Source organism: Pongo pygmaeus, chromosome 17, assembly GCF_028885625.2.
Source record: "Pongo pygmaeus isolate AG05252 chromosome 17, NHGRI_mPonPyg2-v2.0_pri, whole genome shotgun sequence".
Lineage (NCBI taxonomy): Eukaryota > Metazoa > Chordata > Mammalia > Primates > Hominidae > Pongo > Pongo pygmaeus.
This window is the reverse complement of record NC_072390.2, coordinates 31,788,475-31,803,044: the sequence shown is the minus strand read 5'-3', so window position 1 is coordinate 31,803,044 and position 14,570 is coordinate 31,788,475. Positions and strand designations below refer to the sequence as shown.

Here is a 14,570-nt window from a genome sequence, read left to right as displayed (position 1 = left end):
TGAGCCGAGATCATACCATTGCACTCCAGCCTGGGCAACAAGAGCAAAAAATCCATCTAAAAAAAAAAAAGAAAGAAATCATCGAATAAATTCAGTGCCAAAGCATAGTCTTTCCAGGTCTGGGCCAGAGATATTAAACAGACCTTAGAAAATGGCAGCTGCTGTGTGAAGTCCTCTGTGTGCTCTTTCACACTGAGGAAGAGTTGTCCTAATGTGTGTTAAAAGGCACAGAGCTGTTGGCTTAAATGCAGCTGAAACTACTGTCCAGGGTCACAGCACAGACACTGGTGATAAGTCTTTTGCCCAGCGAGGAGTGTCTGAGGCTGCAGGGCGGAAAGGGTGGCACCCTCGAGCGTGACAAAGAGATACATCTGGGAAATGAAGAGTTCCTGCTCACAGACGAGCAGGTCTCGAAAGTCATGGGCTCTGATATGGGCCCTGTCTGAACAGGAAAACCAGGACGTCTCATCTGTCAGGTCTGCTTTAGAAGAAAAGAAAGGAAAAAAAAAAATACTGACTGAAATATTGCTTACTTCCTAGAGAGAAGGACACATTCTTAGATTGAACCCCAAAGGATGTTGAACTTAACAAGGATGTCAGAACTAACCCCACCTTATTCTGGGACCACTTGCTTGCCAAGAACTAAAAGTCACTTACACCAGTTAAATAAAAGAGAGTTGATTTTAAAGATGCAATAGCTGTACTTCATTCTATGTGGTCATTTATCAATGTTGTGATTAGCAAGTTTTGCTCCTGTGAGCTCACACATTAGATTTGCAATGTATGCAAAATCATTTGGTAGCTTTCTGAAAGAGAAGAGGTGTTGAAAGTTTTGGTGTCTGCAAAGTGAATGAGACTCTTTTCTTAAAAATTTCCAAACATGAAAATGTCTTTTATTTCTCGGAGAAAAATAAATTCACATTTCTAAATGGTATATATCAACATCATAACATCATAACAAGTAGAAAATTTCTAACAGAACAACAGACATTTTATTAAATAAAGTAACAATGTATGCATAATGCCCACTACCTAATAAAAGGCTTTTAGGAAAATCAGTCAATCATCTTTGTTTTCTAGTGTAGCTAGGAATTATAAAATGAAATCTGAGAAGTTGTGAACGTATCTTTTTCTTCTTATAAAGATTAAAAAAAAATACAGCATTTCCAATTGCCTGCTATGAGATTTTCCAAGTATTCATGATAGGCTTTTGGAAATATTTTCTTGTTTCCTGTTTGAATATTAACTAGTTACAGAGTATTAATTATATAATTATTTATAATTATATCCCATAATATAATTATAAAATGTTAATAAATTGATGGCCATTAACTACAATATTATTGTAGAATGTTAATTAACTATGAAACTGATTCTATGTTGAGAAAATTTAGGTGGCAGGAGTTGCCACAATCTATTTTTCTGCTCAAACAGTTTTTATTCTAGAGTTGAAAGAAGAGGACTTTGCATGGTCATTTTCTTTACTTGCTTCATTTCTATCAAGTTAAAATTTTGGTGGCTAAATGCACTTCAAGTACCTTTTTTTTCTTTCTGTTTATTTATTTCGATAGCTTTAGGGTTACAGGTTGTTTTTGGCTACATGGATGAATTGTATAGTGATGAAGTCTGAGGTTTTAGTGCACCAGCCACCCAAATAGGTACACTGTACCTGATATATAGTTTTTTTATTTTTCCCTTCTGTGTTTCCTGTGTCTATTATACCAAGCTGGATGCCTTTGTGTACCCATAGCTTCGCTCCCAATTTAAGTGAGAACATACGGTATATGTGTTCCATACCTGAGTTACTTTACTTAGAATAACAACCTCTACTCCAGAGACTAACTTTTTAAAATGCTGTCCGCTTTGCCCTGGCTACCAGGAAGCCTAGAGAGACATTTCATATTCATTGGCCACAACTCAGGGACCCTGGGGACCTGGGAGTTTGAAGATGTTATTTACCAATTTTCTTTTACTGTCTTTCAGTCCTTTTTATTTGTTTGTCTGTTTGTTTTCATTTAAAAAGTTGTTCGGTTTTTTTATGCTTTTTTTTTTTTTGATTCGGAGTCTTACTCTGTCACCCAGGCTGGAGTGCAATGGCACAGTCTCGGCTCACTGCAACCTCCACCTCCTGAGTTCAAACTATTCTGCCTCAGCCTCCCAAGTAGCTGGGATTACAGGCGCCCGCCACCACGCCAGCGAATTTTTGTATTTTTAGTAGAGACGAAGTTTTACCATGTTGGCCAGGCTGTTCTCGAACTCCTGACCTCGTGATCCACCTGCCTCGGCCTCCCAAATTGCTGAGATTACAGGTGTGAGCCACCGCACCCGGCCATATGCTTTATTTATTTCTTATTCCTTTTTTTTTTTTTTTGAGATGGAGTTTCACTCTTGTTGCCCAGGCTGGAGTGCAATGGCTCAATCTCAACTCACTGCAACCTCTGCCTCCTGGGTTCAAGCAATTCTGCCTCAGGCTCCCGAGTAACTGGGATTATAGGCGTCTACCACCATGCCTAGCTAATTTTTTTATATTTTTAGTAGAGACGGGGTTTCACCATATTGGCCAGGTTGATCTCGAACTCCTGACCTCAGGTGATCCGCCCCCGCCTTGGCCTCCCAAGTTGCTGGGATTACAGGCGTGAGTCACCGTGCCCGACCTATTTTTTCTTTTTCTTTCTTTCTTTCTTTCTTTCTCTTTCTTTCTTTCTTTTTCTTTCTTTCTTTCTTTCTTTCTGTCTGTCTTTCTTTCTTTCTTTCTGTCTGTCTTTCTTCTTTTTCTTTCTTTCTTTTTTTTTTTTTGACAGAATCTCGCACTGTCGCCCAGGCTGGAGTGCAGTGGTGCGATCTCCGCTCACTGCAACCTCCGCCTCCCGGGTTCAAGTGATTCTTCTGCCTCAGCCTCCCGAGTAGCTGGGATTACAGGCACCCTCCACTATGCCCGGCTAATTTTTTGTATTTTTAGTAGATACATGGTTTCACTATGTTGGCCGTCTCTTGAACTCCTGACCTTGTGATCCACCCGCCTTGGCCTCCCAAAGTGCTGGGATTACAGGTGTGAGCCACCGCGCCCCGCCCTATTTCTTATTTCTTATTATTATTTTTAAATTTTAGATTCTAGGGGTACATGGCAGATTTGTTACATGGCTATAGTGCACGGTGCTGAGGTTTGGGTTTCTAATGATGCCATCACTCAAGTAGTGAACACAGTATCTGACAGGTAGTTTTTCAACCCCTTTCCCATTCCCCACTTCTTCCTTTTGAAATCCCAGTGTCTATTGTCACCATCTTTGTGCTCGTATGTACCCAACATTTAGCTCCCACTTGTAAGTGAAAACATGTGGCATTTGGTTTTCTATTTCTGTGTTAATTCTCTTAGGATAATGGCCTCCAGCTGCAACCGTATTCCTGCAAAGGACATGTTTTGTTCTGTTTTGTGGCTGTGTGTTTTATGCTTTAATTCTGTAAAGCATTTTAAAGTCTTTTTAGAAATAGAATTTCATTAAAAAAATAAGAAGAAGAAGAAAAAAACAACAACTGCCAAGCCTAAGAGTTGGTGTCCTGTGGCATAAACCTCACCACTCAAGTACTTCTGCTCTGTCTGCTTCCTGACTGGTCCCACATGTTGAGCACCTGCCCTGTTCCATGGAGGGTTCTTATGCCAGCATCTGAGGTGTGCGCAAATAGACCCAATTCCCAGATGCGTTCACATAGGGCGAAGACTGTGCTTACTTCTTCCTTCAGTTCTAGTGGCTTTATCCTGGGAATTATAGAAAAGATTGCACTAAAACCACCTCCCCTACATATTTCTAGAGATACACTCCCAAGCCTCATTGAAAGCCAACTGGAAGATTGGAAGATTCTTGACTTTTTTTTTTCTGTTTTGTTTTGTTTTGTGCTGTTTTGCTTTATTTTGTTTTTTTGAGACGGAGTCTTGTTCTGTCACCCAGGCTGGAGTGCAGTGGCACAATCTCAGCTCACTGCAAACTCTGCCTCCCCGGGTTCATGCCATTCTCCTGCCTCAGCCTCAGTCTGTAGCTGGGACTACAGATGCCCGCCACCACGCCCGGCTAATTTATGTGTGTGTGTGTGTGTGTGTGTATTTTTAGTAGAAACGGGGTTTCACCGTGTTAGCCAGGATGGTCTTGATCTCCTGACCTCGTGATCCACCCGCCTCCGCCTCCCAAAATGCTGGGATTACAGCCACCGCGCCCACCCTTTTTTATCTTTTCTTTTCTTTTTTTCTTTTTCTTTTCTTTTTAGCATCTCTTCGAATTTACTTTCTGAATGCTTTGTTTCATTGTTTGCAAAGGTAGGTGCTAAAACTTATCCATGTTTCGTGAAGTGGAAATCAATGCAGCGTTTTTGGAAAGCCATTTGATAATATTTAAAAACAAAAACGCATATCTATTTGTCTATGAAAAGAACCTATAAATGCACTTCCACATGTACTGAAGATATATTGTAAAACGATTTTCACTGCAGATTTTTTTTTATCATAGCAAGCAACAGAAACAGCCTAAATGTCTATCAATAGATGGACTAGATAATGTATTGTGGCTCATTCATAACATGGAAATGTATGAAGCCATCAAAGAGAAAAGGCAGATCACAGTTTTCTGCAATGGAAGAATACATTACAAAATAAAAAAGGCAAACAGTAAAGGGAATGTGTATAGCATGCTACCTTTTTGTGGGAAAAAATTATATACATATTCATAGATAAATGTAGAAGGATATACATACAATAAACATACAAGATGTACATACGATAAGCTGTTCAAAGATGTTCAGTATCACAGCAAACAACTAGAGTGTAAAGTGGCGCTCCTGTCATTGTCTGCCCTTTTGTTGTCTTTAAAAATTTCATGTGTACTTTTTATCAGCAAAAAGAACACAACAAATAAATGGCTTTGTCTTGCACGCATCACACATGTATGAACAAAAGATCTGGTGTCAGACTGAATTCAAATGCTAGCTCTGTCACTTGCCAGGAACCTTGGGAGCCTCCCTAAGAGCTCTGTAATTCACTTGTAGTGACTACCTCATAGCACAGGGTTACCATAAGGATTGAGCTACAGAATACACATGAAACAGTCCAGCCAGGGCACAAATGGATAGTAATAATAATAATAATAATAATAATAATAATAATGACATTTAACATTTATTTAGTGCTGACCATGTACCTGGGTTGTTTTAACAGTTTTACATAGATTAATTCATTTAATTCTTATAAAAACCCTAGGAAATGGGTACTATTTTCTTCCTAATTGTACAAATGGGGAAAATGAGGCACAGAGAGATGAACTAACTTGCCAAAAATACACAGCTAGTAAAAGGTAGAGCTGGGATCAAACCAGGTAGTCTGGCTTATCTAGGCTCTTACCCGCTTACAGAATGGCCCTGAACCTGCTAGGCAAAATTTTAAGGCTGGTTAGAGAGTGAGTGAAGCTTTCAAGAGAAATGCTGGAAATATTTGTAACCATCTTATAAGCTCATGGAAATGCTTTCCTATCTGACCCCAAACCAGAATGTGATAATCAAAATGCCACCTGGGTGTGTCTGATGGAGTATGTGAGGACTTTCCCCCCTGTCTTTGTGACTCTGGAGTTACTGGGGAATCACTACTTTGGGCTGAAGCCAACAGGGATCATGGAGTAGGGAGCCCTGTCTTTTATGCATCTACCATCCAACAGACAAATACTTAATAGGCATGGAAGACCTGCCCTCTTAATGAGGCTTGTCCCAGTGACATGGTTCTGTCAGAAGGACTTATCTCAAGAGGTGTATTGAGTTTCTCATGGCTGCTGAGACCTGGCATTTTCTTTTAGGTAAGCATTTCTTTAATATTTAACCCAAATTCTCTCAGTTGAATATTTAACTGAATTCTAATGTGTTGTCTTTGCTAGAAGAATAGTTGGTCATTGGCCTCCTCACTCTATCTTCAAATGAAGTGCCCTTGAGAACATGATGAGTTTAGCCACTGATGGATCCTTGAATAAGCTGATGCCAAAACATCTTGGGTCCTCCTTGGTAGAGTGTTTTCCTTTCTTTCTTTGTCTGCAGAATTACCCAGAATTATCTAAATAATCATTCCCCACGTCACCATTATTGACGAAGTGATTAACCCTCACTTGAATTCATTTTGGAAATCCCCATTTTCCTGTGCCAACCCCTCTCCACTGTTCAATGTTCCAAACTATTGATCAATTTTCACTCTCTCTGCAAGATGCCCTGGATTTCATTTTGAACAACCTGCTGGTCAAGGTATCCCTGGTGCATTGACTCAAAACTAGACACACAGGCACCAGCTCCTTGGAAAGGATCCCTCTTCAGTCATTCCAGACTCATTTCCTTGCTTGACTAATGTTAAGGAAAAGTTCAGGAGCCCTTGAGTTGCTTTCATGTTTGCCAAACTCAATGTTGGAAGTGCCAGGCTCACCAAGACCTCCCAGGTATTGCTCCGGCCAGCAGCCAGGCTGCAGAGAAGAGAAAAGGTCAACCCCTCCTCAGTAAAGGAAGCAGGACTTTTTTCCAGGAGCACGTTGAGGGGGAGGGGCTTCTCAAGAAATACGTCAAATTAAACCAAACAGGAAAGGAAACTAAGGGTAAATTATTTAAACTATCCCCTTTTCACTTTTGCTCAAGTACTGTCTTTGAAATTTGCTTCTTCTCTCACTTGGGAATTACAGACAAACATCATATTGGCTGAGGTTATAAAGCATATTAGATTTTATTCTAGAAAGGAAATGGTGTGACAAATCTGGTATTTTTAAAAAATGTCACATATAGCAGTACACATTTTCATATAGCAAGTGTTTATTCCCTAAGACACACACACACACACACACACACACACACTTAGAATATTTTTATTGAAATCTGGGGAGATGTTTCTTCGACAATACCTTATGGGGACACCTATTGTTTCTTCCAGCTCCTTAAATGTTTCTGCTTACTTTTCATAATTGAAACTGCTCAGAGAAAGAAGGAAGTGTTCATCAACTGAAAACTATGTATGCAAGTCTCTGAAGGGTAGCTACGCTGGAATGGTTTTTATTTGTAGAGCATTGGTCCTCAGAAGCAGTAAAAGCATCTGGATTTAAGACTACAGAAATCTGAAATTGTTGCTTATAATCTCCTTGTAGAGTCAACAGGAAGAATGTATTTTCCCCCTCTGTAACAGAAGAGAAAACGCAGGCTCTGTTTGCTCCTACTTCCCCTTTTCCAAAGTGAAAGGAAGAGTTTTTCAACTGAAGAACCTCTTCATTGAGATCTCAAAAGAAGCTTGTTAATAACACTAATTTATCTATCGAGTTTCCAGATGAAATTAGCACCTACTTCTTCAAGAAGACAGACAAGAAGTGTGAAGAGGGAATGTGGCAATCGTAATCGGCACTAGTGAAAATATTTTGCCCCATGAATAGCAACAGTTCAATCAGCTGCGTGGCAGAGCTTGAGCTGGCATTTATGAAAATGTTTGCTTGCTCTCAGCCATTTTCTCTAAGTTGAGGCCTGTGCTCATTTACAAAGAAGACCTATTGGAATAATCCCTTGGCTGTCTAAGTCGAGACACAGGAATCAGGAATCACACTGGGGCTTCACATTCCTGTGATTTTCTGATGACGCCTTCCTGGACCAGCAGCAAACTCAGAGGAGAGCGTAGGACTAGGGGGTAGCATGCTATTTCCCCTCTCTATGCTTTATGGGAGAGGATGAGTGACTTACAGTCACTGTAAGTAAACTTGTGCTGGTAATTGAATTAGAGCTGAGAGAGGGTTTTCAGACAGGGCCACTAGTTTGTTTGCAAAATGAGTTGATTCGATCTTGGCTTAGCAGCTGCGAGTCAAACAACCTATTGAGCAAACCCGAGGTAAATTTCAGCACGCTTTAGTATCAATGGCATTCGAGAATGAACACATTCAGACGCTATGATTTTTAAGATGTCATTTATTTAAAGCAAAATCAGTTTATATTCTCAAGGGGTGAATTTCAAAGATATAAAAAGAAAAGTCATGTTCAGAACAAACAATTTTGTTCAATTTCTGTATAAAACCTAAATTACATTTTTTTTTTTTTTTGGAGGGTGGACTCTGCGATATGGGAAATGGCTTCACTGAAATTCAGATTTCTACATGCAAAAGCTAACTCATTTTGTTTTGGGATTAGCTAAAATGTTTAAAGAGCCCCGATGAGACAGATGAACTAATTTGTGAAAAGGCAAAAAGTGTAATCACGGTTCAGACTACATGAATAGTCAGTGCATGAACCAAAGTAATGAAGCCTTTGTAACCTCACAGAGATTCAGTCACCTGATCATTCCTCTTTCAAAGCAGTTTCAAAAGTACAGTGTGTTATTCTGGTGACTGGCATAGGTCTTGCTTATGTACAAAAATCAGAAAAAGTGGCTCATGTGCTTACTAATTTCCAAGGTTGTTGCACGTAGGTGAAAAGTTGGTGGGGATTAGGAGGAAACACTGTGGAAACAAGTTTTAGAGTTGAGGCATTTTCAGGCAAGTAAGTGCAAGTCCACATCATAAAAAATTCTAATTTACCCTTTTTGGGGGTCAATTTGTAATTTTTTTTTTTTTTTTTTTTTTTTTTTTTTTGAGACAGAGTCTCGTTCTGTCACCCAGGCTGGAGTACAGTGGTGCGATCTCAGCTCACTGCAGCCTCCACCTCTTGGGTTCAAACGTTTCTCCTGCCTCATTCAGCCTCCCGAGTAGCTGGGATTACAGGCATGTGCCACCACGCCTGGCTAATTTTTGTATTTTTAGTGGAGACGGGGTTTCACCATGTTGGCCAGGTTGGTCTCAAATTTTTGACCTCAGGTGATCCACCCACCTCGGCCTCCCAAAGTGTTGGGATTACAGGCGTGAGTCACTGCGCCTGGCCAAATTTGTATTTTTTTTACATAAAGTAAGGTTTACAAATATGACCTAAATGAAAACCAGATAAAATTGACAATGGCAAATAATTGCCAATTTTAAATGTGGCAAAAATGACAGAGACGGCACTAAAGGAGCTCAATAAAGCCTTGGGTTCTGGACTCAAATCTGTCTTTTAATAACTGTGGCACATTGGGCAAGTCACTAAACCTCAGTGAGGCACAGTTTTTCATTATTGCAAGGATGGAATGAAAGCTACAAAGCATTTTTCTGATTTTCCCTACACTTGAGGTTGTGTAGGAAACAAAGTGGATGAAATGTATGCAAAGAAATCAAAGTAGGTAAAACTGACATCAATTTGCACATTTGAAAGGCTCATCACTCCTTCATAAAATAGACAGTTATTCTCAGCTTCTGAACTGAAACTTCACGAGTGGGATTATCAGAGCAAAAGGACTTTTTAGTTCTTCAGTATTGAAACCCCTTTAAATAGGATGTAAGTTCTCCCTACGTCATCAACAATGAATAGCACATGTGCTGTACAGTGAAAGTTAGAATGATACGCTTCTTAATTGCAGAAGTATTCCCGTCAAAAGACAATGAGTTATATTTTGGAAGAAGTGGGACTCTAGTAAAAACACACAGACCTGAAAGCAGTGCATTAATTATTTTATTAATTTCTTCTTTTTACATTATGGGAAACATTCATCTATTTACAATTTTTTTTGTTCACACACAATCTAGGTAAATAAGCCTATGAAATTCCAATTCATAAAGCCATAAAAATGTTCCCCACCCCTCCATCTGAAGGCTTTCAAATGAATCTTTTTTTTCCAAACCAAAATAATTTTTAAAAATTACATTTGGGAATTCAGATATGCTAGTGATTTACATTCCAGTTATTTAAAATATGCATCTAGACATGTTTTAAAAAAGAAATGGTAAATTCACAAGGATAAGGCTTAAATGAAAGTGGTAATGCACAGTAAAACATTAAGGAAACATCTATAAATAACAGAAATATATTACAATAAATTAGTTCTATTTACCATTTCAAATATTAAAAATCTTTAATCCATTTCTTCATCTCTCTTTACAAAAAGGTTATGTGAATTGTATGGAAACATCTGCAAAAAATATAATAAATACTTAATTTCTTTGAACGTTTTTTGATGTGGGAGACAAACTTCTTTTGTAATCCCCCCCTCCCCAAGAAAATGCCCAACACCTTTATACCAAAGTTAAACAAAATAAGTAATTTTTCAGGGTACATACATTTTCCATTATGAACTAAAAAACATTTCTACAAATTACATCAAAAAGAACAATGTCACAAAGGTTATGCTCATGAATGTCAGTTTCAGGGGTCAAGCAGCATTGTGTGGGGTCATGTTCTAACATCAATAATTAGCTTTTTATAAAGTGTTTGTACAATTTAAATTGTGTTTTCAAGGAAGGCAAAGATCATGATGCCCTGTAGGCCTTGAGCTAAAAGATTTAAAATTCTTACCAAAAATAGCTTATGAATATACAAATACCGTTCACTTAGACAAGATAAACAGACCTTCTCTTGTCTCTCTTTAAAATATCATGGGCTAAATTAGTTTCCAAAGAAAATATTGTAGGATGATCTTGAATCGTATTAGAAATCTATTTCTTAATCCAAATCTTAACTCAGCCTCAGGGCACGGAGCTATAATTGTGAGCGTGGGTCTTGGGATGAACGCTGCTTCTTTCATATTAATCTGTGAGTTCCAAGTCATTCTCAGTATTGAATGTGACCATAGGCTACCCAAGTGGCAGTTGGCCCTACTCGATGCAAGCTTTGTGTGACTTTTAATTGCTGCTACAAGGTAAAGAAAAGGTGTATTCTTTTTAAAACTAGCAAATACTTGAAGCTCAAAATCTCTGTATGCTCCAATTTCACAAAGCACTCAAAGTGCTTTGTTCACCCTAGTTAAAAGTTGGTTCGTTGGTTTCAAAATAAGTGAGTAGCCCTTTTCTTGTAAACCACAGCAGTAAACATTTGTGCCCTGTTTATAAAGGTAGCTCAAAGCATCGATGGCTCTGAGAGGTAGCGAATTCTCTAGTGGTTTTAGAATATGTCCGTGAAAATATTTGTTGCTAGAACCCATCACCTCTCTTAATTTCATAAGTAAAATTAAATTAGCACCTGGCTATGAGAATGTATTATTTTAAAAAGTTTCTCTGGTGCAAGCATGTTTGATGTATGTTTTTAAAAGTCTTTCGTTTTTAATTTCTAATGCTTTAGGATGTGAGCTGGACATAAAATGCCATTGATACTTAAGATTGCCACATCCTAAGTGTTTAAACCACGACGAGTAAGGGCATTTAAAGACAACTTGAGCTAGACACCGATGAATACTGCCCATCGATCAAGACTAAAAATCTAAATCAATACTCTCTGCCAAAAGCCTTGATTTCTTTCAGTGTTTATGAGTCATGACTCCCTCCACCTCTTCATGACTGTTGACCCTGGCAGGTCGAGTTTCTTCTCTCACTACCTGGAACCTCAAGATGACAGCGGCAGCTCTTTTGAATGAGGCAGCATGTCTATTGGGGCAAAAATTTATTTTAGCCATTTGACATAGGACAGAATCCTATGCTAGATATTACTGGACTCTGTAGTAGTGAGAGGAGGCGAAAGGAGAAAATATATCTGAAATATGAACTACTTGGGTTAAAATAGACGGATGTGTAGCATTCAAAGGGATGGTAGGAAAACCCAAACTCTTCTCCGAAAACAGCCTTGCTGCCATTTACAGCGCTTTATAAGCAGATATGTACTTATATATGTGGAATCAGGTAGGCCCACCTGGATGGACACTTAACAAATTAATAGAACCGACACTTTCCCTTTAAAAACAGCCGCCACGACAACAATATAAATATACACAGTACAATAAGAGTTGAGAAAACATTTCAGGTCTAGATTTTCTTAATAATAGAACAAAAAAAAATCCCTTATGTAGTATCCTAAACCATCAGTGCCTCCTTTGCCTTGCTTCATGTTATTGCCTTTCAGAATAGATTAATTTCCCTGAAAGATCAAATTTACAATCTTCTGCTGATTGAGACATTTGAAGCTGTGATTGATGAAGTAACAGTGAGGCAGTTTGTGCAGCTGTGAGTGTGCAGGTGCCCCCAGCACCTGCAGATTTCGCTTCTCCCATCCTTGCTACACATCCAGGTCCCCCACCCCCAGGCCAGGCTTGGTCCCCTCTCTTTGTGTCCCTCATGGATTCCAGTGAGATGGTGTGATTTCTGAGGCTGGGAATAAAGTGCTCCATCTGCTTTTTAAAAAGAATAACCATTTAGGGGAAATAAAGGGAATCGGAGGCCTAGTTTCTTTCATGTGGAAGACGGTAAGTCCCAAAGGATCACCCTGTGATACTGGATTTCTGAAATACCCTATGGTTTTATATTGCTGAACAGACTAGCTCGAGAGAACTGAGGATGGCGGGTGACCTAAAGGCATCACTTCTACACAGGTGGGTTTGGCTTTGCCCAGAAAATAAAGGGTTGGATCTCAGTATGAGGCAGGGTGACGGCATCAGGACAGGGGGCGAAGCTCGGTGAAGAAGATGGGCAAACGGGTACGGGAAGTGGGGGGCTAAGGGGGGACTGGGGAGCGGCTCCTGCGAGATGGACAACTACACCACGACAGTGGAAGTCACTGAGCTCGGAAACAGACGGGCTCGGAGGGGAAGAGGGAGCCGGCAGAGGGGTGGCAGGGGGAGGAGGGGACAGATACTTGGCGGCGGCGGCCGGGCTGCAGGGCGCTCAGAGCCGGGTCTGCGCCTCGGGGATGTAGATCTCGATGCTCTCGGCGCTCTCGGTGGCCGAGTTCTGGCGGACGGACGCGGCGCGCTTGGCGGCCATCAGGCGCTTGCGGGCCTCCTGGCGCTGCGAGCTCTCCAGCGAGCGCTCCCGGATCAGCGGCGCGGGGCCCTTCGCCGGCTTCTTTGGCACTGGAGGAGGGGCCCTTCTCTCCTGATCAAAGCAGAAGGTTCAGGACATTACACAGCTTCTCAGGACAAGCTTGGGAAAAACTGGGATAGGTCAGTAGTTAGAACACACATTTTTTACCTAGGGGTGGTTAGTTCTGATCTGCACACTGCATATCTACTTTTTTCTTCATTATTCTGGCTTGGGTATTCAAAAGATGCAGAAAAAAAAAAAAAAAATCCCGGTAAGCTTAAGGCCCAGGGTAAGGCTGGGTTGCAGAACTAGGTCTCTCCAAGGGAAGGAAGTGGGTATTTTAAAGGCCCCCTGCGGAAAGCCTTTGGCTCCCAGCACATTGAGTGTGGTTCTCTCTGGAGACTCCAAACTCCTCCTGGTGCCAGAGATGGGCCAGGAAGCAGCGGCTGCAGCAGCATCTTAGAACCCCAGCATCCCCTCTAAGGATGCAAGTCACCGGGTGCAAGCTTGGTTCAGAGCTTAAAAATATCTCCGCCCTGTCCCCCGCCTACCCACCCTCCCCTTCCCACCAAACCTAAATAAACAAAGGAGGAAGAAGAGATATCAGATTGTGTTCTTTAGCTTTGTTGGTGCTACACCAGGTTAGACCCTTTTGCACACCACACACGAACACACAAGCAATATACAATATACAGGATCACGGGAGAGGGAGGCCATTGATATTTCCTACACTCGAGAGTTGAGTCAGTTCCAAGGTGACTCTGACTAGGGGCCTCGGGGTAACTGTGGTGGCCCAGGAGGCAATTCCAATCACATGGGCAGAAACTGTGCCATGAAAAGTCGACACAGGATGAAAGAGGTCATTCCTCTTATCAGCAGCAAACTATGAAACGAGAGGATATTTTCAATGCCACTGCAAAAACAAAAGACAGTCATCTCTTTGGCATTAAAAAAAAATGCAGCAGGAAAGAATGGCATCTAGATCACAAAGGATTTTTAGGGAAAGAAGGTTGAAGTTGTAGACTGTGAAAGGGCACACATAAAACTGATGTTTTCATTTTAAATAAAATACCCTCCATTCTCATAAAACGAAGCGTGAACATTATCTTAAAATATGGTTTCGGGGATTCTCCAAAGAGTACTCTGTGTTTTAACACCCATGCTCAGCACAGCAATTCCTCCCTGCTTGCCAGAGCAAGTGCCTAATTCAACTTCTCACCCTGGAGCTGCCCCACCGGCTGTCTAAGGTGGAGTGTGTGTGGCTTAAAAGAGAAAAAAGGAGAGCCTGGAGTGCAAACTGTATTCTCCCAACTCTGATTGTGCTTGTTCATTTTTCTCCTTAGGTTCATGGGGTGATGAAAAGCTCTGATCATAGGCAAAGTCCATTTAAAAACTTAAAAATCAAGCTAACTAATGATTTACTATGTAAATATCAATAGGTTACATATATCAATTCTTAGCATCACTTCTTTTAGACATTTTAAATCTTCATTGTGGAATAACTCAGTGGATATTTTTAGAAATATGAATACTGAATATTTTTTAGTCATTTTCCTTTCCTTATACATTTTCATTTTTTAAACAATGATTATTATTATTATTATTATTGAAACAAGGTCTCGCTCTGTCACCCAGGCTGGAGTACAGTGGTGCAACCACGGCTCACTGCAGACTCAAACTCTCCTAGTTCAAGCAATCCTCTCACCTCAGCCTCCCAAGTAGCTGGCACTACAAGTGTGTACC

The 14,570-nt window shown here is 40.4% G+C and overlaps 1 protein-coding gene across 15 annotated transcripts in view; it reads right to left on the bottom strand.

The window, feature by feature from the left end:
- Nucleotides 1-9,538: 9,538 nt before the first annotated feature.
- DLGAP1 (DLG associated protein 1) overlaps nt 9,539-14,570 on the bottom strand; it is a 977,987-nt gene continuing 972,955 nt past the window's right edge. For all 15 annotated transcript variants that reach the window (XM_054461416.2, XM_054461415.2, XM_054461418.2 and 12 more), the window contains one exon: nt 9,539-12,899. In XM_054461416.2, coding sequence (XP_054317391.1) covers nt 12,690-12,899 — 210 coding nt within the window. In that variant the 3' untranslated portion in view covers nt 9,539-12,689. The remainder of the gene's footprint in view (nt 12,900-14,570) is intronic.